The 27,705-nt window shown below is 38.2% G+C and overlaps 1 protein-coding gene across 9 annotated transcripts in view; it reads left to right on the forward strand.

Moving 5' to 3' along the window:
* FABP7 (fatty acid binding protein 7) overlaps nt 1–27,705 on the forward strand; it is a 183,500-nt gene that overhangs the window by 99,923 nt on the left and 55,872 nt on the right. For 8 of the 9 annotated variants that reach the window (XM_064290395.1, XM_064290389.1, XM_064290393.1 and 5 more), the window contains one exon: nt 7,928–8,104. In XM_064290395.1, coding sequence (XP_064146465.1) covers nt 7,936–8,104 — 169 coding nt within the window. In that variant the 5' untranslated portion in view covers nt 7,928–7,935. Of the gene's footprint in view, nt 1–3,805; nt 7,817–7,927; nt 8,105–27,705 lie in introns of those variants that run through there. The other variant, XM_064290388.1, reaches the window with a different exon arrangement.

The following is a 27,705-nucleotide window of genomic DNA, read 5'->3' on the forward strand; positions in this document are numbered from 1 at the left end:
GGTATTTTGATGAGCATGTCATTTATTAGGCAACTATGTTCCAGTCCACATACTAGACACTGGAGATGTAAATCCATTTCTATTGTTACCACATTGGTCAGAGTTCACTTCCCCTTCTGTCTTTCCTATTGATGTCATCAAAAGTCACTTGACATTCCGAAACTACCTTTCTTGTTAAAAGGGGAACTGATTTGCAGGCCATGTATTTAAATCCTTCTTCATAGATGGGCTGCTGCTTACTATGAGAACAGAAGAGCACAAGCAGATCACAGGAACTTCAAAATGGGATCATTTTCCCACTAGTGCAAATTCAGGGCTCAGGTTTTTGTGTGCTTGGAGTGTCTTTGTGCTCCTTTTGAAGTCTAGGAACACTTTGTATCCAAAAATGGTTGGAAAAAGACAAAGATGAGAAATGGATAGTCTAAAAGCAACCTCTGACTGGAATCTGCTCACTCAGCCTCTGAGGCCCCACTCAAATGCTGCATACCCTGTGAAGCTGGCCCTGTTTCCTATTTTGGAATTAAGCAAGAACAGTGGAGCTGCCTTGCATGCAGCCTTCACATCCCCTGATGAGGGCATGGGGATCCATCATCTACTGTGTGGAATCCCACAGTAACTAGTGCAGTGCTCTGCAAAGAGGTGATGTCAAACACTTTTTTAATTGAACCAAAATGCTTTTTTTTTTTTTTTTGAGCAAGTTCCAGTACTGTGATAAAATAGGAAGGCAGACTACACTTACTTGAGTCATTGATTGGAAAGGGTAAAGTTAGAAATAAATGAGAATGAAGGAATGTGGGCAGGGTCTGAGACAAAGTGGGAAAAAGAATAAGAATGATTGCTTCCGATCCACGCTAAGTCCTCTCAATTCTGATCATCCAGAAGATGGCAAAAAAGGAAGGGGCTAAAGGCCAAAACCATGTCAGATGTAAGATAGGGGGAATGCTCTAGCGTGGTTTATAACCACTTAGTTGTTGTTGTTGCTGTTAGTTGCTGTGGAGTTGGTCTGACTCAAGGTGACCTTGATGTGTAACAGAAGGAAACATTACCCAGTCCTGTGCCATCTTCATGATCGTTGGTGTGCTTGTGTGCATTCTTGTGGCAGTTGTGTCAACCCATGTCACTGAGGGTTTCCCTCCTTTTGACTGGCCAAACATGATACCCTTTTCCAGCTATTGGTCTTTCCTGATGTATGCAAAGTAACCGAGCTGAAGTCTCACTATCCTGGCTTTTAAGAGAATTCTGGTTGTATTTCTATTATTCAAGAGAATGCACTAAGAAGAAAACTTGTTTATTTTTTAGAAAAACTTCTAGGTGCGGAGTGAATTTTTATTTTTTATCCCTGTCGGTGGACATTTTCTTCTGTTTTGGAGAGGAGCAGGAGGAATCATAGTAATGGCAGAAAGAGTACTGTCTGAATTTAGGAAAGACTTTGACACAAACTGGATCTTTGATGCATCACTTTTAAGTGTCTGGGTCTGGAAGGTTGGACTAAATTACCATTTAACTTTAAAATTCTGCAATAATGGGAAAAACTTAACGGTCCTTTTGAAAAGCTACCAGGAGTTGGGGAAAACCATAGGCAAATTCCCTACAATCCTTTATGGAGAGTGGATATTGGGTAAGTCAAGTCTTTCTAACAAAAAATGAAAGAGAATAGGATGACTAGTTAAATATGATCCCCACATTCAAAAGGGTTATACAGTTTATTGTGCAGTTTTTAAAATCCTTATCTACATGATTCCATATTGATATTATTCTCTACATTTGTGTGCTGGAAAGGTGTTCAGATTTGTGCATTACTGTATCTGGAAGATTATGGGAAAATCAATTTGACCTTTCATTTTGAATCATATGTATTTAAGCTGTCAAAAATTCTTTGTGGTAATAATAATTTCCATGTGCTTACCAATGTATGTTAAACGGCTTGTCTATGTAATTATCAAGCAAAGGCTTGAACAAAAAATGTGCCAGAAAACAAAAAATAGAATTCCCTTTGGTTTATACTTGAAGCACAGGAACACCATAGGGTGTGGAGGAAATTAAAAAAAGAGGAAGGTCCTCTAGGGAATTTAAACATATTCAGAAGCAATCCCCAACTGCTACTTACAAAGTAGCTTTCTAAATGGCATCTAATTTTAAAAAATAGTAATTTTTATACATGTATACATTTCATGGTGTTGATTCTTAGGTAAGTAGAGGTGTTAAAGTGTTCACATTTTAGCAGTAAGTGCTTTTATTTTATTTCCAAAGAAAAGGATTTGAGGTCAAGAAAGGTAACTGGAAAGATGAGAATGTGTTTTGTCTTATCAGACTTTGGGTTTCTCTTGGTATCTTGTGGACCTAGCAAAAGGCCTGGCATTCAGTAATTTAGAAGGAGCTCAATAAATGTTGACTCTATGAGTAAAAAATTATCCTTTTTGTTGTTGGTCCATGTAGAGAGGCCCTTGTTCTAGTATTTTATCTTCTTTGGAAGAGGTTAATATATGTTATGTTCTAAAACAGTACTACATAAAATAATGATCTGTAAGCGGAAAACTGAAGAAATCTAGCATGAGGTTTCAAGATATTGAGAGCTGGAGAGAGATAAGTCTTTTGGTTATCAGCTGAGACCTGTGTCTGTCTCTCTGTCTTTTGGCCACTAAAGGCACTGACTTTCCAAAATGCATGTTTTTTCCCTCTTCATTTGTTAATCACTTGAAATATGTGCTTCTTCAGATGGTTTGACTCATACCCTCAGAGAAGTGATTTAGTGAGTAGGAAGTCTGTTTGAAGTCTTTCATGCAGAATTAGTAGTGGTTTCCCCATGGGGAACAGGGTGAGTGATACAGGTCCAAAGATAAGAAAGGAAGGTATCCATCTCCTTGTAGCCTTGGCTTCAAGTAACGAAGCTTGAGGAAAGAATATATATGAGTTAAAAAAAAAAAAAAAAAAAATTTTTTTTTTTTTTTTTTTTTTAAGGGAATGGACAGTCTCAGCTGGGAGGGAATGAGATTGCCAAAAACTTCTATTTGTTTATAATTATGCTTATAACATTTTATCATACTATTTTCTTCATAGGCTATTTTTAGCTCAACTAGGAGCTGGCTAGCTCCTTGAAAACCCTATGGGGCAGTTCTACTCTGTCCTATAGGGTCGCTATGAGTCGGAATTGACTCAACGGCAACGGGTTTGGTTTTTTTTTTTTTTTGGAGTGCTCTTTTTAAATTGAATATCTTTGTCTTCATTTACGCTGGTGTTACATTTTCAAAATTTCAGAGACTGCAGACATGCTGGTATGTGTGTTTGTGTGTGTGTGCGTGTGTATAAGATTATCTAATGGCCTTTTGTTAAGGCATCCTGAAAAATGTTTATTTTCAATAGAGGTGTAAGTGTGTCCTGGGCAATGTAAAATGGCATTACCTCGCTGTGAGCACGCAAGGACTTCTAAATGCCCAGGTGGTTCCAGCTCCTGTAAGGCGTCACAGTTGACAAAGCAGAACTCATCCAGATACCTCTGCTAATTCATAGAAGAAAAAAAAGAAGAGCTTCAGTGAGTCAGCTTGCTGCCTTGGTTAGCAAACATACACATAATTAGCTTTTAAGCCCAGAAAATTAAAAGAAACTGGCAACTAATCTGGCTTCCATTTTTCTTGGTAGTATTTTTCATCTTTCTATGGGTTATTTGTTTTTTAAATGTCACAAAGCATTTGAAGAGAGAAATCATCTCTTCTTTATATGTGTATCATCCCCTTTTAAAAAATTAAGCAGAGGCAAGCATCGTTGTCCAGGATAACAACAACAGGCAAATAAAATGGCTTTCTTTTTTTTTTTTTTTAATTTTCTGTTGTTTGGTTAAATTGTTAAAATTTTTCTTTTAGAGCCTTTCTATGCTAGAATATCTGTGGAGTCATAATTCTGCCAGGTGAATGTGTTTCAATTCTTTTTAAATGCAAAGGCAATATATACTCATTACAATAAATTAAAATATCTAAAGTGGTACCAAAAATGTGAATATTCGCCTCATTCTCTCTTCCATCCCTACCTAGGGTTTTTATTCTTTTCACAGAGTTAAGATCACATGATAATCAGTAATCATTACCTTTCCCATTTTTCTCAACACTATAAACACTACTCTTTAAACTTGCTTTGTTTCACAATGAATCATGGACATGCCTCCATAGATAGATAAATCTAACTAGTTACAACATTCTTTATAATAGTTGTATGCTATTCCATAATATAGATTATTTAACCGTTATTTTCCTGATGAACTTCAGACTATTTCCAGTGCTGCAATAAACCTCCTAGCCAGGGGTTTTAGAAAGTCCACTTCAAAATCACCCTGTAGGTTTCTGCCAGTGGTCCGTCAGCCACAGACTGGTTCTGTCAGGAAAATAAGACCACTTTTTTGCAGAAAGCCGTGTCCCTCACAGCCCTGTGGGGCTGTGCTGGGTGAATGGACTTGTCTTGTGACTGAGCTGGTAGAGCTGGACATCTTAGTCACTCAGCATCAGCATCAATGGCAGCCTTTGAAAGGAAGCCAGTGCCCAGAGCAAGTTGGGAAATGATCAAACAAAGTTACAGAGTAAAGCACCCATGTTGCTTGGCCTCCATGTATAACCAATTCTGTTTTGGATCTATAAATGGTAGTTAGTTAATATAACTTTGAGAAGATTTTAGATAGTTTTGTGATAATTTTGTTTTCTAACATCTATTTACCCAAAAAGGACTAACTTAGAAATCCTATGATTGAAATAATAATATAGAGGCAAAAACAAAAACTTCCAAAATAGCAGCCAGCCAATGGGAAAGAACTCTTGAAATAAACCTGGAGCTCAGAATTTCTTTTTCCATGTCGTTGGCCTTCTCCTCACAGTGAGACCCTATGGAATTTCTCTTTCAATATACAAATTCCAACTCAATATAGGTAACATATCCTATCTTATCCAAAGAGGTTACCCATCTTATTTAATATAAAATACATAGCATTTAAGTATTTAAAATTGTATATTGTTAATACTTTTATATCCATTGTTGTCTTTGATGTTAAGGTTTTAGACTATCAGGCAAGTAGCAATCAGAGTATTCATGGACCTGCTCCTCCAAGCCTGGCATAGTTAACTTGTTTGCAGTTATCCAGGAAGATGCTTCACATAGATAAACACTTGATCATGGCCATGGCTTCCCATGTGATGTTAAATGACTGAGGACGGAGTAGAGGCCTGCAGATGGAGTCTGCTTCCAAAGTGGTTCAGGCCAGTTCTCAAAAGCTACGGAAAAGAGATCTCTAACTGAAGTTCATGTGTCATGGCGGGTGGGGGGAGAGCTCCCCAAGTAACTAACCACTCAAGCTAGAGAGGAACACCTATGAAAAGACAGAAAATTGCAAGAAAATTGCAAAACTGTGGTTTAGGCTTATTTAACAAAGAATATCTCTGGCCCCTCCTTCTCTCTGTCTCTGTCTCTTTCTGTTTTTATAGCTAGCTAGCTACTGTTGTTGTTAGTTGCTGTCAAGTTGATTCCAACTCATGATGACTCCATGTGTGCAGAGTAGAACTGCTCCATAGAGTTTTGAAGGCTATGACCTTTCAGAAGCAGATCACCAGGCGTGTTTTCTGAGGTGCCTTTGGGTGGATTTAAACTGCCAACCTTTCAGCTAGTAGTCAAGCAGTTAACCATTTGTGCCACCCAGGAACTCCTATAGGTATAGATAGACATATAAATTACATGTAATACATATATGTATGTATGTGTATATATATACACACATACATATATGAATGAAACCCTGGTGGCGTAGTGGTTAAGTGCTACCGGTCAGCAGTTCAAATCCACCGGGAGCTCCTTGGAAACCCTGTGGGGCAGTTCTGCTCTGTCCTATAGGGCCACTATGAGTCAGAATTGACGGCAACAGGTTTTGGTGTATATATGTATATAATTTCCATATTTAAAGTTAATGAAGGGCAAAACCCAAGGTAGCTGCTGTATGGCTATTTGTATCAAAGGGATTTGGGAAAGATATTTTTTTAAAAAGGCTGAAAGGCTCTTTTGTGACTAACCATGTCACCTTGTTTTCAGAGTGAACTAAAACTGATTTTGCATCCCTAAGCACTAGTATAACAGCTGTGCAACTTTAAATGAGGCTTTGACCTCTCTGAGCTCCAGTTTCCACATCCACAAAGTTAGGGTCATACTACCTCATATGACTATTGGGAGGTTTAAATGAGATAATAGACGTAAAAAATGCCCATGTAGTATTGAATAAATACTGGTTTCCCTCCTAGAAAACTCAGGGGGTCTTCCAGTACAAAGATGTTTCTTATTAGGATTAATAGGGCTACCCAGGAGGGTGATGGGAAAAAGAAAACTTAGTAAGATATGAGCAATGATGCCAATAATCAAATATATGGATTTGTAGTGGAAAAAGTGTTTCTGTATCCTTTATCTTATTATTTCTTCACAAGAATCATATGAATCAGACAGGCTAGTTATACTCATTATAGGAGAGGAACTGTGGCTAAAAAAAATTAAATGGATTAATCAATATCATCTTGCTAGCCTATAGTGTTGCAAAAGTTCTGTTTGTTTTTGTTTTTAATAGTCCAGTGCTATTTACATTACTCCATGCTCTCTGTCAATGCCAGATGGTTAGCAAATATTAAATAATTGGAAGTCTGATTGACCCCGACCCTAGCATTGTTCTCAAATTTCCCGTGGTTCCTACAAAGACCAGACTGTCTAGGAAAGTCATAGAATGACTGGTTTCTAGGGCAACTCCAGACTACTCTTAGACTCCTGAGGCCTACACTAAGCTTGACATACATGTCTCCGGTGGAATGGGCCAAAGGAATTGCATTTCTAATATCAAATGCTGCATGTTTTCTGACAATTTCACTTCCGTTTTAGCATTTCCTGAATTAAATTATTTGGAAAGGCCTCCCTTCCAAATATAGTGAAAAGTTTGGTTTGCTTTGTGTAAACCAGGGTTCACATATTTCTGCCCTCTTAAGTGTCACCAATGATTATTGTAACATGTTAGATGTTATGATGTTTTTCTCTTCTTCTTTCTCCCCTTTGAAAGTGCAAATCCTCAAATGATGGAGAGCTGAGAGCTTGCAATTCAGTAGGTTCTCAATAAATGCTTGCTGCTGCTGCTGCTTTTAAGATACCATTAAGTGTTGGCTTCTTAGGAAAGGTTCATTAGAAAACATTGTATGAAAGAGGGTTAATTCTAGAATAAGTGGTGTCTGCTACCCCCCTCCTCATATAGTGAATTAACTCTTTAGAATTCTTTCTTAAAGACAGTTGCTAGGAAGTTCAAGAATGCTTAAGAAAGTGCTAATAATTACGTTGTCTACTTGAAGGCAAGAAAAGACAAAGCAGGTCCTACTTTCCCTATCATAAATACGAGTCCATTAAAAATTAGATCTGAGACTAGAAAAAAGCAAAATGCATAGTTCTTTCTGGGGAAAATAAAAACAAAAAACCTTTGAGTTGAATTTCTCATTTCTCAAGCGTAGGAACAGAGTATGTTTTGTTTGGTCCCTGCAAATTATAGTAATTTGGTTTCAGCTTGAACAAGCACCACAGCAAATAAGTGGTAGGAAGTATCTCTACAGGAGTGGCCAAACAAGTCAGTGTTCATTTCCTTCCAAGCCCGAGTTTGGCTGATCCATCTCCATAGAAAAGCAGAACAAAAGCATGGGATTACTGCACCAAGTGGCTCGGCTCAGAGCGTATTTATAGCAATCTAGCTCACACTGAGGGCTTCCTGTTCTACTCAGCAAACGTGCGCAAATGGAGGCTCCAGGACCATAACAGTAGACGTAGATGAAGGGTGTGAATCAACGATTCGATTCTCAGTCTCTTGTAGTTTTGATGTAGCCACGGTGATGAACATATTCCTTGAATAGGCTCATCCTCTTCTTCATGCACATTCTATTTGTAGATGCTGCTATGAGGAAAGATTCGTCAGAAATGACTGATGTGGAGTCTGTGGTCACCAGTTTCGCATCTTCAGCAAGGGCAGGCCGCCGGAATGCCTTACCGGACATCCAGAGTTCAGCTGCTACAGGTGGAACCTCAGATTTGCCCGCCAAACTGGAGGCCCTCAGCATGAAGGAAGGTAACACTCAAAATCTTCTTAAAATCACCAGCACGCTCTCTCCTTATTTAATCTTTTCCTCTAGAACAGTTTCTCTTTTAGCTAGTTAAAAGCATTCTTTTTTTCATATGTGTTTACTACACCCTCTCAGCTTTTGCTTTAGGCTGAGTAGATTTTTCAGCCTTTCTGAAAGATGACAGTTTCATCTTTTCACCTCATGTTGTGTGTGTGGACACTGAACATTTATTTATACATAAATCCGTATAGTTGTGCACAGTGCTAGTGATTGGGAATACAAAGGTGAATAACTGTGATCTTGTCCCTCAAAGAGCTTACAACTTATTGAGAACCACTGAGAACAATAATTCCCCTTCTGCCACCCATTGGCAAATCACTTTGGAAAGATTGTGCTTCACTATAGTATTCTACAAGCCCTTCTACTTCTCATACCTAGGAGGAAGTTTTATTTTCGGCTAAGGATGAGATCTTTAAAGTGAATCTTTGTGTAAAGGGTAATCATTCGTCAACAGTGGATAAATAGAATTAAGAAAAAGAGAGAGTTGTGAAGCCAATCCAGGAAGATCTTGGGTCTTTATCACTGTTATTTAGTTCATATAGCTTCCAGAGTTTAGTCTTATTAAAATAAGTAGATCAACATGTTCAATAAAGTGTTAGAAGAGTCCTTTCATTTTAAAACACTCGAAAAGATTAAAGATCATTTTAGTTCCAAGCCATTACCAAAATGCCTCTGCCTCATGCCCCACTTTAGACCCCAGGGAAGACTCCAGTGTGTGTGTAGTAGTTATTCCTGGTGGCAATGATGTAAGAAAGAGAAGCTGCTACACATCTACTCCATTCGTGGAAGACCAAGCAGAGTGTTCTTGACTGTCTTGGCCTCAGGAGGCTGTTTATTACATGATAAAATTGCAAATGTTCCTGGCTCAATCCCTATGAAATACATGTCTTCTTTAGGTCAGGGACTGTGGCCAGATCCTGGAGTTCCATGGTTACCTTACCTTTCAGAAGTCATTGCTTCATTAAAAATATTTCAAGAGGAAAGTCATATCTCCCAAAGGATACTACGGGTAATAGTAAAAAAGTGCACACATACTCTTAGTTTCTTAGTGCTGCGGTAAAAGAAATATCACAATTGGGTGACTTTAATGGGCAGAAATTTACTTTCTCTCAGTTTAGGAGGCTAGAAGCCCAAATTTAAGGTGCTGGCTCTGCGGGAAGGTTTTCTTTCTCTGTTGGCTCTGGGGGAGTGTCCTTGTTTCTTTTCAGCTTCTGTTTCTGGGTTCCTTGGTGATCTTCAAGTGGCATATATTTTCCCCTCCCTTTTTCCTTGCTCTCTTTTATGTCTAATTTGCTCTTTTTATATCTAAAAAATGATTGGCTTCAGAAACACTCTACAATGATATGGCCTCATTAACATAAAAAGAAAATCCTATTTCCAAATGGGATTACACCCACAGGAGTACAGTTTAGGATTTACAACACATATTTTATGGGGTACACAATTCAATAAAATTCCACTCTTTGGCCCCCCAAAATTCATGTCCTTCCCATGTACAAAGCATATTCACTCTACCACATCATCCCAAAAGTCTTATGTAAACTCTGAATTCAAAATCTCATCTTCTGAAGCATCTAGATCAATTATGGGTGAGATTCTGGGCATAATCCATCCTAGAGCAAAATTCCTTTCCACCTCTAGACCTGTGAAATCTAGAATGCAGGTTACCTGTTCCCAGAGTACAATTGTGGAAGGAACACAGGGTAGACATTTACATTACAAATGAGAAAAATCATGGGTACAAAGCAAGTCCCAAACCCAGCAGAACAAATTGCATTAGCTTTCATGGCTTGCAAATAATTCTCTGTTCTTCCAGACCATCTGGGAAATGGCCCCACACTCCAGACTGGGTGTTGGCCATACTCTTTAGATTCTGGATGGAGGCTCCTTGGTCCAGGCTTCAGCCCCGTCTTCCAGGCCTACTGGCACAACTCTGCTTCTCAGCTTTGGACAGACCTATTCTCCTAGTCCATCTGAGTGGTGACCCTACCCTGTCAGCCCCAGTAGGCTTTGTTCTCCTGCCCTGTGGGCATGGAGCTGCACCCACTCAGCTTTGGATGGTGACCACATCCTCTTGGCCCACCTCAATGGCAGCCCCCACATTCCGGAACTGAGTTGGTAGAGATCTGACTCTTTGAAACCTTCTAGGCAGTTTTTTTCCACCCTTTGGGATGGAGACAGTCTTGCCTGCCATGGTTCTTCCAACAGTTCTGCTGATCTCTGAACTGTTCCTAGGGTAGTGTCTTCTTTTTCTTGGAGGACAACAGATGTTTGCAACCAAGTCGCTCCATTGGCTCATTTATGCCCACAGAATTCCAGGAGGCAGGCAGCTTTCCTTTGTTTTGTACTGTCTCTGTTCCTTTCAGACTAAGCTGGCAGGATTTTTGCTTCTGTGGTTAAATAGACCTATCATGCTTAATCCCTTTAACAAAAGATTTAGTAGCCATGTCCCTGTTGAGAGTTCTAGGACACAAGACCTTGGTTTGAACAAGAGTTTTCCAAATCTTTAAGTTCTGATTTTATTTTGCACAGTTAATTTTTATATCTTTCCTCCCACATCATACTGTAAGCAGCAAGGAGAAACCACACTACCCATTTAATATCTTCCTTAGAAATCTCAGCCAAATATCCATGTTCATCGCTTACAAGTTCTACCTTCCACCAAACATTTAAACATAATTCAGACAAGTTCTTATGCCGCTGCGTAGTGATGAATCACATGTTCATTATTTCCTCTTAAAGGAGCACATTTAATGTCCATATTTCAAGCAACGCTTTGTTCATGAGGATAGAAGCTTTCGTAACAGCTCTCATTCTTGCTTAGTCCTCACCAGAATGGCCCTTCATGTCCATAATTCTACCGATAATCTCTTCAAGGCAAACTAGGGCATTACTATGAAGCACATCAAAATTCCTCTAGCTTCTACTCATAACCCAATACCAAAACCACTTCCACATTTTAAGTATTTGTTAGAGCAGCATCCCACTCCTGATACCAAATTTTGTCTCAGTTTCTTAGTCATACACATAAAATATTATTAGAGGGAAGAAAGGAAGGGAAGAAATGAAATAAAACATGTGTAAAATATATTTGGCCTTTTAAGTTTAAAAACATACTATGATTATTAGGACATGATGTTGCTGTTGAATGGCTTATTTTAAACTAGCGAGGTAGAGAGGATGTATTACTTGTTAGTATAAAAAGCTCAATTAAATTTTATATACCCTAACCATACACACACCTTAATACTTACTGACATTGCTTAGTTAAGCAAAAGAGAGCAGATACAGTGTATGAGAGTAGTCTCCATTTTATTTTGGTCACTAGAGAGACTATTAACTGAAAAAACATTGGTCTATTTTTATATTTTCCTTTAAATAATTTTGAAATGAAGTCAAAGGCAACAACTAAGAAACTCCAAATACTAAAAAAAAAAAAAAGTCCACATATAGCAGCAGATATTGAAGAATGCACAAAATGAAATAGGTTCAACCCACAGACTGGGAGAAAATATTTGCAAATCATATATCTTGTTATGGTGTCTAGCATGTATAGAGTTCATACAACTCAACAACAAAAAGACAAATGCCTGATTTTAAAGATAGGCAAAGTACTTGAATAGATATTTCTCTAAAAAAGATATAGAATGACCAATAAGCACATGAAAAGATACTCAGCATCGTTAGTCATTAGGGGAATGCAAATCAAAATCACAATGAGATACCATTCATACCGACTACAATGGCTGTAATAATTAAAAACAAACAAACAAAATCCCCCAGAAATTAACAGTCATTGACTAGGATTTAGAGAAAATGGAATTCTCTTGCACTGCTGGTAAAAATGTAAAGCGGTGCCACAACTATGGAAAACAATTTGGTAGCTTCTGAAAAAGTTAAATATAGAATTAACATGTGACCCAGCAATCCCATTCCTACGTACATACTTCAAAGAATTGAAAACAAGTATTCAAACAAAACTTGTACATGAATGTTCACAGCATCGCTATTCACAATAGCCAAAAGCTGGAAAGAACCTCAATGTCTATCAACACATGAATGGATAAACAAATTGTGGCATATCCATACAACGAAATATTATTCAGCCAAAAAAGGAATGGAGTGATACATGCTACAACACAGATGAACCCTGAATAAATTATGCTAAGTGAAAAAAGCCAACCACAAAATGCCACATATTATATGATTCAATTTATATAAAATATCCTGGGTATATGAATCTATAGAGATAGGCTGTATCCTTTCACCATACTTATTCAGCCTGTTTGCTGAGAAAATAATCTGAGAAGGTGGACTATATGAAGATGAAGGTGGCATCAGGATTGGAGGAAGACTCATTAACAACCTTTGATATGCAGGTGACACAGCCTTCCTTGCTAAAAGCGAAGAGGTCTTGAAGCACTTACTGTCGAAGATCAAAGACTACACAGCCTTCAGTATGAATTACACCTCAACATAAAGAATACAAAAATTCTCACACCTGGATCAATAAGCAACATCATGATAAACAGAGAAAAGATTGAATTTGTCAAGGATTTCATTTTACTTGGATCCACAAATCAACACCCATGGAAGCAGCAGTCAAGAAATCAAATGACATAACTAACGCATTGGGAAAATCTGCTGCAAAAGACCTCTTTAGAGTGTTAAAAAGCAAAGATGTCACTTTGAGGACTAAGCTGTGCCTGAACCAAGCCATGGTATTTTCAATCACCTCATACACATTCGAAAGTTTTTCAACGAATAAGGAAAACCTTATTGATGCCTTTGTATTATGGTGTTGGCAAAGAATATTGAACATACCGTGGACTGCCAAAAGAACAAGCAAATCTGCTCTGGAAGAAGTACAGCTAGAATGCTCCTGTGAAGTGAGGATGGCGAGACTTCGTCCGACGTACTTTGGACCTGTTATCGGGAGGAACCAGTCCCTGGAGAAGGATATCATGCTTGGTAAGGTACAGGGTCAGTGAAAAACAGGAACACCCACAAGAAGATAGATTAACACAGGGGCGCAACAGTGGGCTCAAACATAGCAATGATTGTGAGGATGGCGCAGAACAGAGCAGTGTTTTGTTATGTTATGTCACTAGAGTTACAACCGACTTAACAACAATATAAGAGACAGAATGCAGATTAGTGGTTGCTTAGAGCTGGGAAAAGGAAACCCTGGTGGCGTAGTGTTTAAGTGCTACAGCTGCTAACCAAAAGGTCGGCAGTTCGAATCTGCCAGGCGCTCCTTGGAAACTCTATGGGGCAGTTCTACTCTGTCCTATAGGGTCGCTATGAGTCAGAATCCACTTGACGGCAGTGGGCAGAGCTGGGGGAAAAAAAAAACCCGTTGCCATCAAGTTGATTCTGACTCACAGCGACTCTAGAGGACACAGTAGAACTGCCCATAGAGTTTCTAAGGAGTGCCTGGTGGATTTGAACTGCTGACCTTTTGGCTGAGGGGGATGGGAATTAGGAGGTGATAGCTAAAAGGTTTTTCTATGTGATGATGAAAATGTCCTAAAATTGACTGAGGTGGTAGGTGCACATATATGTGAATATACTAAAAAACATTGAATTGAACACTTTATATAGGTGAATTTTGTGGTAAGTGAATTATATCTCAATAAAGCAGTTTTTTTTAAAGCTATTAACATTTAACTTTTAAACAATTAAATAAGCTTATATATATATAGATGACAACCCTTTATTAGCAAAGCTATAAATAAGTAGTTTTTAAGGTTTTTCTTATTAGCTCAGTACAAATGGCCCATATTATAAAGGATTCTAAAATTAATAGTTCCCAACTGTGTAAAAACTGAAAGCCAGAGACTGTCTCAGTCATTATGGTTTCAATGCTTTAGTCACTTAAAAAATACAAATTCTAGGAAAGGTCTTCAGGATTTCCTCAGATGTGTCTTGTTTCTTTTTTAGTTTTTATTTTTTGATATTCTTAAGTGAAAGGAGGGGGCCCTAGTAACACAGTGGTTAAGTGTTTGGCTGCTAACCAAAGATCAGCAGTTCAAATCTACCAGCTGCTCCTTGGAAACCCTATGGGGCAGCTCTACTGTGTCCTATTGCTCACTCACTCACTACTGTCAAGTCAATTCTGACTCATAGCAACCCTATAGGACTGAGTAGAACTGTCCCATAGGTTTCCAAGGAGCACCTCATGGATTCGAACTGCCAACAGCCATAGCTCTTAACCACTATGCCACCAGGGTTTCCCACACTGTCCTATAGGGTCTCTAATAGTCATAATCTACTCGACAGCAACCAGTTTGGTTCTTTTGGTTTGGTTTAAGTGAAACAAAATCTAAAATCTCAAAGGTCCTGCATCCTCCATGAAGTTAACCTGTCTGAGATTTGCCTAGTTCGTGATCCCTTCAAAACTGATGACCATGGTAGGGAGGGCAGTGATGCTTTATAAAATATCAGCAAGAGGTGACAGAGGATGGCAGCCCAGGAAACTGTAAAAATCTCAAAAAGCCATTTCTTATCTCTAATCATCACTAACTCTTCATTTGACCCATCATTCAGCTGAGTGCCCACTGAGTGTTAGGCACTGTTCTAGAAACTGGTAGTGTAGTGGTGGGTAAGATAGATGTGAACTCCTTCTTATATTCCAATGGGAAGAGTTAGAATGTAAACAAATATGTAACTGAGCACGAAAAAATGAGAGTGATATGTGCTGTCAGCGGATTAAATAGGGTGGGGTGCTGTGGTAGAGATACTGGGTGGTTACTTTAGATTGGAAAATTGGGGACTCTCTAACTGAGATCTGAATGAAAACCAAATGTTTTTAATAACAACTGAATCATCTGTCCACATGACTATCTAAGGTAAGAGCATTCTTTGCAGAAGGAATAGCTAGTGAAAAGTTCTTACGGTAGAAAGAGATGGAAGTGGTCAGGGAACACTTGCATAGCTAGAGGGCAGTGGGTGAGAGAGAATGTGGTACAAGATGATGTTGGGAAGATAAGCAGGATAGATCTTATAGGACTTTGTAATCCAGGGGGGAAGAAATTGAATTTTATTCTAAATGTGAGGATATTGAGCAGGGGAGTATTTAAAACATTCACTCTGTTATGTGAAGAATGGATTGTAGGAGAGCAATAATGGAATAATAGTTGAATTAGGAGGTGCAGCCCCCCATTAGAGAATTTTTTAGGCTCAGTTAAACATTCAGACTCAAAATACCACCACAGACCACATTTGGTGCCAGTCTACTCAGAAGGTTAAGGAACAGCAGTCTAGCAGGGCAACCTCACAAGATCTCTTCTATGGGAATCCTTGCAGTAGTCCATATAGCAATCCAAAGGACGGGTCTCTGCCCTCCGCCACCCATGTGAGAGCTCAGGTACAAGGAGACAAGATCTGCATCAGTGGGGACACAGGCCACCTTGGCTTAGAGGCCCCATGCCTCACAGGACCTAATGCTTTGCCACAAGTCCTTGGACACAGCTTCCTAGCTTACCTGCAAGAGATATGTTAAGTTACAAGAGTCATTGCCCTCGGTGAAGCCCAACGCTATGGTTTCCTATGAAGTATTTATAGTCCATGTATATGGTTTTTCTCAGTAGAGGTGTATTTACCATTTAGGTCGTTATTACTTTAAGCTTAGTAACCAGGCAGGCATTCCAGCTTTACCTGGTTTCTAGGGTAAAAGAGCTAGAAAATTAACCCTAAGTTAAATTTGTCGTTAGAGAAGGAGAAAGTTTTTTGTTTTTGTTTTTTAACCCTTTACCCATGGAGACTATTGCAGTGGTCCAGTGAGAGATGATGGCTTCAAATAGGTACTGAAGATGGAGAAAGTTGGATAGATTTGGGATATGTCTTAGAGGCAAAGTCACTTGGACTTATTGATGGGCTGATGTTAAGGAGATGAACAAGAGAAATGGAGGATAACTCCTAAAGCAACCAAATGGTGATACCATGTACTGTGAAGGGATGGTCTGGAGGAAGAGCAAGGTTGAGAGTTGGAGGAGTAAAAATTTCTGTTTTCTTCATATTCCATTTGAGATGGACATGTTGATTAATTGTTGGATATATAGGTCGAGTGGACCACAGAGAAACTGTTCAGACTTGTAGACTTTGGAATATAAAATATGTATTTTTAAAGTATTTTTCATATGATAGAGGAAACAGTACAAATGAGGTTATCCCATAGCTGACAAGCCTCATGAGAAGGTTATCTTTTAAGTACATATAGAAATACAGAAGGAGAAGGAATCTTAGAAAGTTCACCCTTTTGTTGTATAGATGTTACCATAACCAAGCCCCAACTAGGGTAAGTGACTTGCCCAAGTTCACAAAATTAGATGATGGTAGAATCTCTGGCTCTCAGGCCTTCATCTTTCCCAACTTTTTCCAAGGAATGTTTCATGGAAACTCTGGATGTTAATGTGTCACATACAAAAATATGCTGTGGTCAAATAAGTTTGAAATTATTGGTTTAAACATAATTAGCTTGTATTTTTTTTTTGATATGTTTTGCATCAGCTCTGAAAGGTCCTAGTTCCTGACCGTATTCTTCAAGAGTGGTCTTAAATTAGGCAGGACTCATTACGTTTTTTGTTTTTTTTTTAATTGTGCTTTAGGTGAAGTTTACAGCTCAAGTTAATTTCTCATAAAAAAAATTTATACACATATTGTTTTGTGATGTTAGTTGCAATCCCTACAATGTGACAGCACACTCCTCCTTTCCCCCCAGGATTCCCTATGTCCATGTAACCAGTTCTTGTCTCTTCCTGCCTTCTCATCTTGCTTTTGGACAGGCGCTGGCTATTTGGTATCCTATATCTGATTGAACTAAGAAACACATTCCTCACATGTATTATTTTTTGTTTTATAGTCTTGTCTAATCTTTGAAGAGTGGGCTTTGGGAATTGTTTCAGTTCTGGGTTAACAGTGCGTCTGGGGGCTGTAGTTTTGGGGGTTCCTTTAGTCTCTGTTAGACCATTAAATCTGGTGTTTTTATGTGAATTTGAGTTCTGTCCTACATTTTTATCCCGTTCTGTCCCGGACTCTCTGTTGTGTTCCCTGTCAGGGTGGTCATCGGTGGTAGCCAGCACCACCTAGTTCTTCTGGTCTCAGGCTGGTGGAGTCTGTGGTTCATGTGGTCCTATAGTCCTTTGGGCTAATATTTTCCTTGTGTCTTTGGTTTTCTTCATTCTTCCATGCTCCAAGTGGATGGGACCAATTAATGCATCTTAGATAGCCACTCGAATGCTTTTAAGACCCCAGACACTACTCTCTAAAGTGGGATGTAGAACATTTTCTTAATTAGCTTTGTTAAGCCAGTTGATCTGGATGTCTCCCGAAATTATGGGGGAAACATAGTTAGCTTTTTGCACTTCTCAGAATGTTTCTTTTTTGAACAAGGACTTCTCAGAGCCTTTGTTACAGAACCTTTAACATGCATGTTATTATGCTGACAGACACCCTCTAAGGAGGGGACATGAAGCAATTCCTTCCCACATTTATTTGACCGTGTTTGAAGAAGCATTGTGAAGAATTATTGTTCTGCAAGACACTCTTTGAAAACATTTTATTGTACCTCGTGTTCTAATAATGAGTGGAATGAGCAATTGACACAAAGATCATAACACAATAATAGAAGCACAAATATGTAAAAAAAAAAAAAAAAAGAAGACTCTTCTGTCTGATTTATTTTAAACCTATAAACCTGTATTAATTAAAAGCAGAGTCCATTATGTAATTTAAGTGGGCTCTGAATGTGGTCTTTCTATAAAAGAACATAGTTACCACCTATATATATATAACACCTGTATCGTATATGGAGTCCCTGAGTGATATAAATGGTTAATGCGCTCAGCTGCTAACCAAAAGGTTGGAGGTTCAAGTGCACCCAGAGGCACCTCTGAAGAAAGTCTTGATGATCTACTTCTGAGGAAATCAGCCGTTGAAATCCCTATGAAGCCCAGTCTTACTCTGACACACACTGGATTGCCATGAGTCATAATTGATGGCAGCTGTTTTTTTGTTTGTTTGTTTTCAGCTTATGTCATATATATATATATAAAACTGTTCAAAGCTAGCCTTCTAGAGAACTGAATCATTCCAGATAACTAAGAAATGTGAATGCATTCACATTACTTACTTTTTCAAAAGTTCTTATTAATTATAACTATAAAATGAGATAAGCAGTGTTCAATAAAGCTTATTCACATCTGAAGTGAAAGGGATATGCTTGAAAGGAAAGTTTGATGTTTTGCACTTTCAGAAATTATGTTGAAGGAATATATTGAAAATATATTCAATTATATTGAAAGAACTTTACAAGTGTAGAAGACAGAAGAATAACAGTAATGATAATTCAAAAAGCTGGACTATATGAAGAACAAGGCATTAGGATTGGAGGGAGACTCATTAACAACCTGTGATATGCAGATGACACAACCTTGCTTGCTGAATTCGAAGAGGACTTGAATCACTGATGATCAAAGATCACAGCCTTCATTATGTATTACACCTCAACTTAAAGAAAACAAAAATCCTCAACTAGACCAATAGGCAACACCGTGATAAACAGAGAAAAAGCTGAAGTTGTCAAGGATTTCATTTTACTTGGATCCACAATCAATGCCCATGGAAGTGGCAGTCAAGAAATCAAATGACATATTGCATTGGGCAAATCTACTGTAAAAGACTTAATTAAAATGTTGAAACGCAAAGATGCCACTTTGAGGACTGAGGTGCACCTGACCCAAGCCATGGTATTTTCAATTGCCTCATATGCATATGAAATCTAGACAATGAATAAGGAAGACTGAAGAAGAGTTGATGCCTTTGAATTATGGTGCGGGTGAAGAATATTGAATACACCATGGACTGCCAGAAGAACAAATTTGTCCTGAAAGAAGTGTAGACAGAATGCTCCTTAGAAGTGAGGAAGGCGAGACTTTGTCTCACATACTTTGGACATGTAATCAGGAGAGGCTAGTCCTTGGAGAAGGGACTTGGTGAAGTAGAGGGTCATCGAAAAAGAGGAGGACCCTTAAGGAGATGGATTGACACATTGGCTGCAACAATGAACTCAAACATAACAACAACTGTGAGGATGGTACAGGACCTGGCAGTGTTTCATTCTATTGTATGTATGGTCGCTATGAATTGGAACCAACTCGATGGCACCTAACAACAACAACATGTTAATCAGAAGGCTAAGATTGAAACTCTCTCTTGATCTCACTTTTCCCTCTACTGTGCCATTTCTCTGTTTTCATTTTATAGCAAAACTTCTGGATAGATTTATCTTTTTGTGACTGCATATCCTCTTTGTCTCATTCTTCCTGTCACCCTAATAAGGTTTTTATCTCACCCCATCACCCCACTTCTATTTCAAGATCACAAGTGATATTCTTTCTGCCAAAATCAATGACCAACTCTTACTCCTCATTTTACATGACCTCCCAGCAGTTTTTTTTGTGGTCGATCATCCCCTCTTCCCTGTGACACTTTTCTTTCCTTGGTTTCTGGTTTTCTTATTTCCTTATTGGCTGCTCCTTTTTATGCTTATATTTTCATATCTCCACATCTCTTAATGAATTGGAAGGTCCCAGAACTCAGGCTTTGGACATCTTCTCTATCTAGACCCTCTCCCTTTGTGATGTCATCTAATTCCACTGGGGTCATGACCATCCTTCTGATAACTCACATGATAACGTCTAATAAACTCCAGCTTACAGTTCCCCTGACTCATATATCTAACTACTTACTTGATATCTCAACTTGGATATCTAATAATAAAAATTTCAAACTTAACCAGCTTAATAGTGAACTTCAGATACTCTCTGTGAAAGCTGCAGCTCCTGTGCCTTCCCCATCTCAGTGAATGGCAAGTTCATGCTGCCAGTTGCTGAAGCCAAAAAATATTAGAATCATCCTTGTCTCCCTTCTGTCACACTCCACATTCCATCCATCAGAAAGCACTGTCGGCTTTACTTTAAAAAGTTGATCCAGAAATCTGCCATTTTGTACCTACAAGATCTAGTTTTTTAGTACCTCTCTAACCCCATCCTCTGCTTTTTTTCCCTCATTCTGTTTCAGTCACACTGTCTTCCTTGCAGTTGCTTCCTGAACATTGGTGCCTGTTACCTTGCTGTTCTCTCCGCTTGGAATGCTCTTCTCCCTGCTATTGGCATGGCTAACTTCCTGACTTCCTCGGGTCTTTACTCAAACATCTTCTTGGTGAGGTGTTCCCAGACAACCCTATCTAAAATGGCAACCTCCAGGCTCCGACACTTCTTGATATTTCCTGTATCTCACATACTATACATTTTATCTGCTTTGTTTATTGTGCATATCCTTCACCAGAAGTTCCACAAGGGCAGGGATTTTTTTTTTTTTTTTTTCACTGCTTTGCACCTGTGTTGTTATTGTTAGGTGCTGTTGAGTTGGTTCAGACTCATAGAGAGCCTATGTACAATGGAATGAAACACTGCCCTGTCCTGCGCAATCTTCACGATCATTGTTATGCTTGAGCTCATTGTGTCAGTCCATCTCCTGAGGATCTTCCTCTTTTTCAATGACTCTCTACTTGACCCAGCATGATGTTCTTTCCCAAGGACTGGCCCCTCCTGATAACATGTCCAAAGTATGAGAGAGGAAGTCTTGCCATCCTTGCTTCTAATGAGCATTCTGTCTGTACTTCTTCCAAGAAAGATTTATTTGTTCTTCTGGCAGTCCATGACACATTCAATATTCTTCACCAGCACTATTATTCAAAGCCATCAGTTCTTCTTAGGTCTTCCTTATTCATTGTCCAGCTTTCATGTGCATATGAGGCAATTGAAAACACCATGGCTTGGGTCAGGCACACCTTAGTCCTTAAAGTGACATCTTTGAGTTTTAACTCTGTAAAGAGGTCCTTTGCAGCAGATTTACTCAACGCAATGTGTATTCTGATTTCTCAACTGCTGCTTCTATGGGGCATTGATTGTAGGTCAAAATAAAATGAAATCCTTTACAACTTCAATCATTCCTCTGTTTATCATGATGTTGCTTGTTGGTCCAATTGTGAGAATTTTTGTTTCCTTTATGTTGGGGTGTAATCCATACTGAAGGTTGTGGTCTTTGATCTTCATCGGTAAGTGCTTCAAGTCCTCTTCACTTTCAGCAGCAAGATTATGTCATCTGCATATCAAAGGTTGTTAATAAGTCTTCCTCCAATCCTGATGCCCTGTTCTTCATGTAGTTCCGCTTCTCAGATTATTTGCTCAGCATACAGATTGAGTAAGTATGGCGAAAGGATGCAACCCTGACACATACCTTTCTTAACTTTAAACCACTCAGAATCCCCTTGTTCTGTTCAAATGACTGCCTATTGTCTAAGTACAGGTTCCTGATGAACACAACTAAATGTTCTGGAATTCCCATTCATCACAGTGTTATCCATAATTTGTTATGATTCACAAAGTCAAATGCCTCTGCATAGTCAATAAAACACAGGTAAACATCTTTCTAGTGTTCTCTGCTTTCAGCCAGAATCCATCTGACATCAGCAACGATACCCCTTGTTCTATGTCCTCCTCTAAATCCAGCTTGAATTTCTGGCAGTTCCCTTTCGATGTACTGCTGCATAGCTTTTGAATGATCTTCAGCAAACTTTTACTTGTATGTGATAGTAATGATATTGTTTGATGATTTCCACATTCTGTTGGGTCACCTTTCTTTGGGATGAGTACAAATATGGATCTCTTCCAGTCAGTTGGCCAGGTAGCTGTCTTCTAAATTTCTTGGCATAGATGACTGAGTGCTTCCAGCACTGCCTCTGTTTGTTGAAACATTTCAATTGATATTCTGTCAATTCCTGGAGCCTTGTTTTTTCCAGTGCCTTCAGTGCAGCTTGGACCTCTTCCTTCAATACCATTGGCTCTTGATCATGTGCTACATCCTGAAATGGTTTAATATCAACCAATTCTTTTTGGTACAGTGACTCTGGGTATTCCTTACATCTTCTTTTGATGCTTCCTGCATTGTTTAGTATTTTCCCTGTAGAATCCTTCAGTATTGCAACTCAAGGCTTGGTTTTTTTCTTCAGTTCTTTCAGCTTGAGAAATACTGAGCGTATAAATATTTCCTGAGTGAACATTGAAGAACTGAATAGAGTCTATCATATTTATCTTCAAGGATGCCATTGATGACCTTGGTGACAACAGTTTTGGGGGAATAGTGACAACAACAGTAGAGATTTATCCAGTTTTATTTTAAAATGGAGATAGCAAAAGATGATATATTTTAAAAGATGAAAGAGAGGACAGTAAGTGGAAGAATTGCAATTGAAAAAAAGTCTGGGTTTTTTTGCTTGTTTGAGAAAATGAAGGAGCCAGCAGAAAGGAAAATTAGATGAAATGCGAGAGGGTGGATGATCATTAGAGTCAGCTTCCTGATGAGGCAAAAATGGATAGGGTCCTGGATCATGGAGGAAATAGGCCTAGATAGTAGGAGTAGTACTAGGCCCAGATCTAAAAGTGGTGTGTGTCCAGGCCAGTCTCACAGGGCCCCATGCTAAGAAGACCCAGTGCTCTACTATTGCCATCTTTAAATTTTTCATAATTTTATACAGTGGGTGCTATGTTTTCTTTTTGCACTGGACCCTGCAAATTATGTAGCCAGTCCTGAGAAACATAAATTCCATTCTAACAGGAGGGAGGGCAGAAAGATAAGCACAGACCACAGGGAGGTTTAGAGGTTTGGTGACAGGAAATCGAAGGAGCTCCTGTCTGATGGCTTTGATATATATTTTTTTTTTCTTTTTTCTACTGTATGAAGTAGAAAGTAAAATCATCCCTTAAGAGCAAAGAGGACAGGAAGTGTGAGGAAACTGGAGATAGTGTGACCCAGCATAGAGAGATGGTTAAAGCTATGAAGCCAGTTAGCCTGGGTCCAAACAGTGGCTCTGCCACCCATCAACTCTGTGATTGTGGGTAAGTCACTTAACCTGTTTGTACTAAGGTGTACTCGTCTGCAAATGGAGATTATAATAATACCCTAGAAGACTTCCTGATACATATTAATCTTTAAAAATATGTTTGATACTGTCATTCTAGAGAATAGGAGAGAAGGGTGATTGGGAGACCATAGATTCCTAAACTACACACATCTCTTTTATTTGTGTAGTTTTTACATCTGGATTGAGGACAAAATATGTCCTAGACAAGTAGAGAGTGATTAGAATGGATGAAGGAAAAAACAACTGTTTTATTCCAATATACACAAAATATATTTCAGTATATTCTATATATGAATGTAAGAAAAATTTTTTTTTCAGATGTAAAAAAGAAAGATGAAGAAACAACACAAGTCCAAGTGGAAAACCCCCCAAATGAAGAAAAATGAAGATTCACAACTTACCAAAAGTGCTGAATTTATGCACATTGAAAGACTTAGTGGTCCTGTTTTTCCTGAGATGTTTGATCTGTCAGTAACTATGGTAACATTGCAGTCCTAAGCAACATGTATGTATTAGGTAATTTTGTCGTGATGTTACTGACTTGGATTGCATTCATGATGTGTGCAATGTAAGCTATTAAAAGGCAGGTTACTTCCAAACTCCACCCAAGGAAAAGCTAAAGAAATATAATTGCTTAAATACATATCATTGTCTATAAACTCAACAAAATCCACTGGTCTCTTTAAAATTTATTTAGCCAGATGTATTTTTAACTCCATTTTTATGTAACAGGTAGACCATTTCTTAGGAAATTTAAACCAAACACCATTAATTTAAAACTTTATATAATTTGTAGAAAAGGGTTTTTTTTTTTTTTTGGTGAGAAAGAATAAAAGAGTCAAAAATCACGTGGGCAGTGTGTGTGCTTACTAAAAATACTAATTTACAAATGCGAAAAAGATTTGGAAAAGTTGTAAGATTTTGGCAACATAAATATCCCTTGGCTTTTTGTCTGAGATCTTTTGTTTCTAGCTTGTGTGAATACTGTGATTTTTCATGTGGACCCTTAAAATGTAAAATTTGTGAAAAATTGTTTATATGAAACATGCTTATTGAATGAATTTCACTATCTTCCTTAACCTTGGCATGTGTGTGTGTACGTGCACGTATGTGCGTGTTTTACTTTATTGCAAATTATACAAAATACTAGTTACTTTATACTGTCTTTTCTTATTTTAAGAACTTTTGTTTATGTATGACTTATTTCTAAAATAATTTCCTCAGGAATGCAAACCTTAATTTTTGTATCTTTGCAAAGGTAGCTAATATCATATTAGTAAATGATAGAGGCAGTAATGGGAAGATGCTTGATTTTAATATATATTTAAGTATATATTATAAAAGGAACAAAACCAAAGCTTTATCAAATTTTTATTTGTTTGGCATCTTAGAAAAAAATATAATTCTCAATACAAAAAAATTGACTAATGAAGTTATTTTCGTATACATATATGCTATATATATATGGAAATATACATATCACACATAATATAGACTATATATATTACTTGATTGGTGACTTAGGTTGTGTCTGTACACAGTAATCAAAAAACCCCTCACTTTTAAAAGAAATTTGTTACTGACAGAACTCTCCTTCAGTGTGTATGCTAAAGGATGCCAGGTGAAAAATGGCAACATATTTTAAGGGAGAAAGCTAATAGTCTTTGCAATATAAACCACCTCCTACTTATTAGTTCATTGATAGACAACAAAAGACTAGCTTTCAAAGAACCTGGTTGGTTTCAGTTTTCAAATATAATTTTTTTGATAAGATTATCTTTTATGTGTATCATTAATTTAATATCCAATATAATGTTTTATTACCTTTAAAATTCTATTTCTGAAAGTTATAGATTACATGAGATTATATATTCAGCATAAAGAGAGGTTAGAGCAGAACAATGGTTTTCAACAGGGAGTAATCCCAACCCCACCTCTACCCCCCGGGGACATTTGTCAATGTCTGGAGTCATTTCTGGCTGTCACAACTGGGAATGGGGAAGGGGGCAAAGAAAGGAGCTGCTGGCATCTAGTGGGCAGAGCCTAGGCATGCTGTTAAGCTGTTCAGTCTCCTACAGTGTTACACAGTGCAGTGAGCCCCCTACAACAGAGAATTATCCAGCCCCAAATGCTAATAGTGCCGAGGGTGAGAAATCCTGGAGTCACATTAAGCTATTAAGCATGTGAACTTTGGATCTGGATTACCTCATTTGAATTCTATCTGTGCTACTCACTAGCATTGTGATATTGGAGGGTTTCCATCATGTCTTTATCCTCAGTTTTATCCTTTTTGAATTGGAATTAATAATAGTACATACTTTATACAGTGGTTAGAATCAGTAAATGAGATAGCGCATTGTAAAACATTTGACATAATGCTTAGCAATGAATAACCTGTCCATAAATATTAGCTATCATCATCATCATCATTTTAATTCTAGGTGCTCTTAAACCATTCTGCGGTGGTGGATGTGGTGGGCAGCTGGATTTGTTCCTCTGACTGCCTTCTGCCTCCCTCTGTTCCTATACACACATGCTCAGTGCTTGGTAAGGGGAGAAGACACTATGGTGGAAACTGACAATCCATAATTACCACATTAATGCCAGCTGAATCATGTTAATAAGTGCCTGATAGGTGATAAATACTGCACTTTAACAGTGAGCCACCTCACTAGTACTTTTATGACAGTTACTGCAACAAAACAGAGTTTAGTCTCTATTTAAATGAGTTACTTGTTCCATGAAAATGTTAAAAAAAAAAAAAAGCAACATTGATTTTGAGTCATGGTATTATATGGTAGTACTCTTTCATTTTGGGTTTTTACTCTTTGATTTAGACCAGAAACGCTGTCATGTCCCTCCTCATTATTACTGGTAATGACATATGTTCTGAATTATGTATACCCTAAATCAATTATTTATCACATTGCACACACAAATGTCCCATTTGATGCATATTTATAAACATTTTGGATTACACAGGTATACTGGTTGACTAAGAATATTTGCCAACAAAAGGAATTTTTTTTCCCTCGAGAAGAAATCCAGACAAAGAACAATGAGAGGCAGGTAGTAGTTAAAGGACAAAATTGAATTCATCTATCAACTTTAAAAAGAAAAAAAAAAACTATGGGGGGAATCCATGGTATTTTGTCATAACAAGTAGATACTTTCAACAAAGCTACCTAGTTGTTGTTAGGTGATGTCAAGTCAGTTCCGACTCATAGCGACCCTATGTACAACAGAATGAAACACTACCAAGGGCTCATTAAAAAAATCTCCATGTCAGTTTTTGCCATTGTCTTTGTGTAAGCTACTTGCTTTAGTCAGTAGCCATGACATCTTCATTAATACTGTCAGACAACTAGAACAAAAGGGGACAATAAAACTATAAAGCAGCTATCTGGAAACTTGACTCTGCCAAAGGAGGAGAAAAAAGAGCTAAATTAAACCATTCCATGTCATGTGCCCAGATATATTTTAGTGATCTGAGCTGAAAAGTTTTGAGCATTGTTAGGCTATGGGTAACTGTAGGTTACTACTGTGGGAAGTGGCATCGTACTTTCAAAAAATGATGCATTGCTGTGGATTGAATTTTGTCCCTCCAAAAATATGTGTTGTAAACCCTAGCCTCTGTTCCTGTCCGCCTAGTCCCATTTGGGAACAGAGTTATCTTTGTTATGTTAACAAGGCCATAATCAGTATAGGGTGTGTCTTAAATCTAACCACTTTTGAGATATAAAAAGAACAGATTAGACAGACCAGCGAGCAAGCACAAATGGGGTAAAAATAGATATCATGTAGAGATTGCCAAGGAACCAAGGATTAACAGGGGTTACAGAAGCTGAGTTAAGTACCTTCCCCTAAAGCCCACAGGAGCCGACAGAGAGCCTTCTGCTGGAGCCGGTGGCCTGAAATCAAACTTCTAGCCTCCCAAACTGTGAGAATATAAATTTTTGTTCTTTTAAAACACCTACTTGTGGAATTTTTGTTATAGCAGCACTATGAAACTAAGACACGCATTAACCAGTTTTGCCAGTTATTGGGTAGCTTAGGCAGCTTGGGCAAATGATGATAGTGAGTGAGAGTGAAGGAAGATAGAGAACAAAGTAAAGATGTTACTGAAGACTACTGGTCTGTTGCCCAGTCTGTGGAATCTGAACCCACAATTTCAAATTGCAGCTCTGACCCTTTCTGTCATGACCTTGGTTATGTTACTCTCTGCTCTTCAATTTCCCCAATGTGTAAAACATGGATTATTATGAAGATTAAATGAGTAAATACTGTAAATTGCTAAGAATAGCAAAAGCTGTTATTAATTACCAGAGCATAAATGGTGGTAGAGACTTTAAGGTGAATATCCTGGATCTTAGGGAAACCCTGGTGGTGTAGTGGTTAAGTGCTACAGCTGATAACCAAAGGGTTGGCAGTTTGAATCCGACAGGCGCTCCTTGGAAACTCTGTGGGGCAGCTCTACTCTGTCCTATAGGGTCGCTATGAGTTGGAATCGACTCGATGGCACTGGGTTTGGTGGTGTTTTGGTATCCTGGATCTATCGAT

This window comes from Loxodonta africana, chromosome 1 (genome assembly GCF_030014295.1).
Source record: "Loxodonta africana isolate mLoxAfr1 chromosome 1, mLoxAfr1.hap2, whole genome shotgun sequence".
NCBI lineage: Eukaryota > Metazoa > Chordata > Mammalia > Proboscidea > Elephantidae > Loxodonta > Loxodonta africana.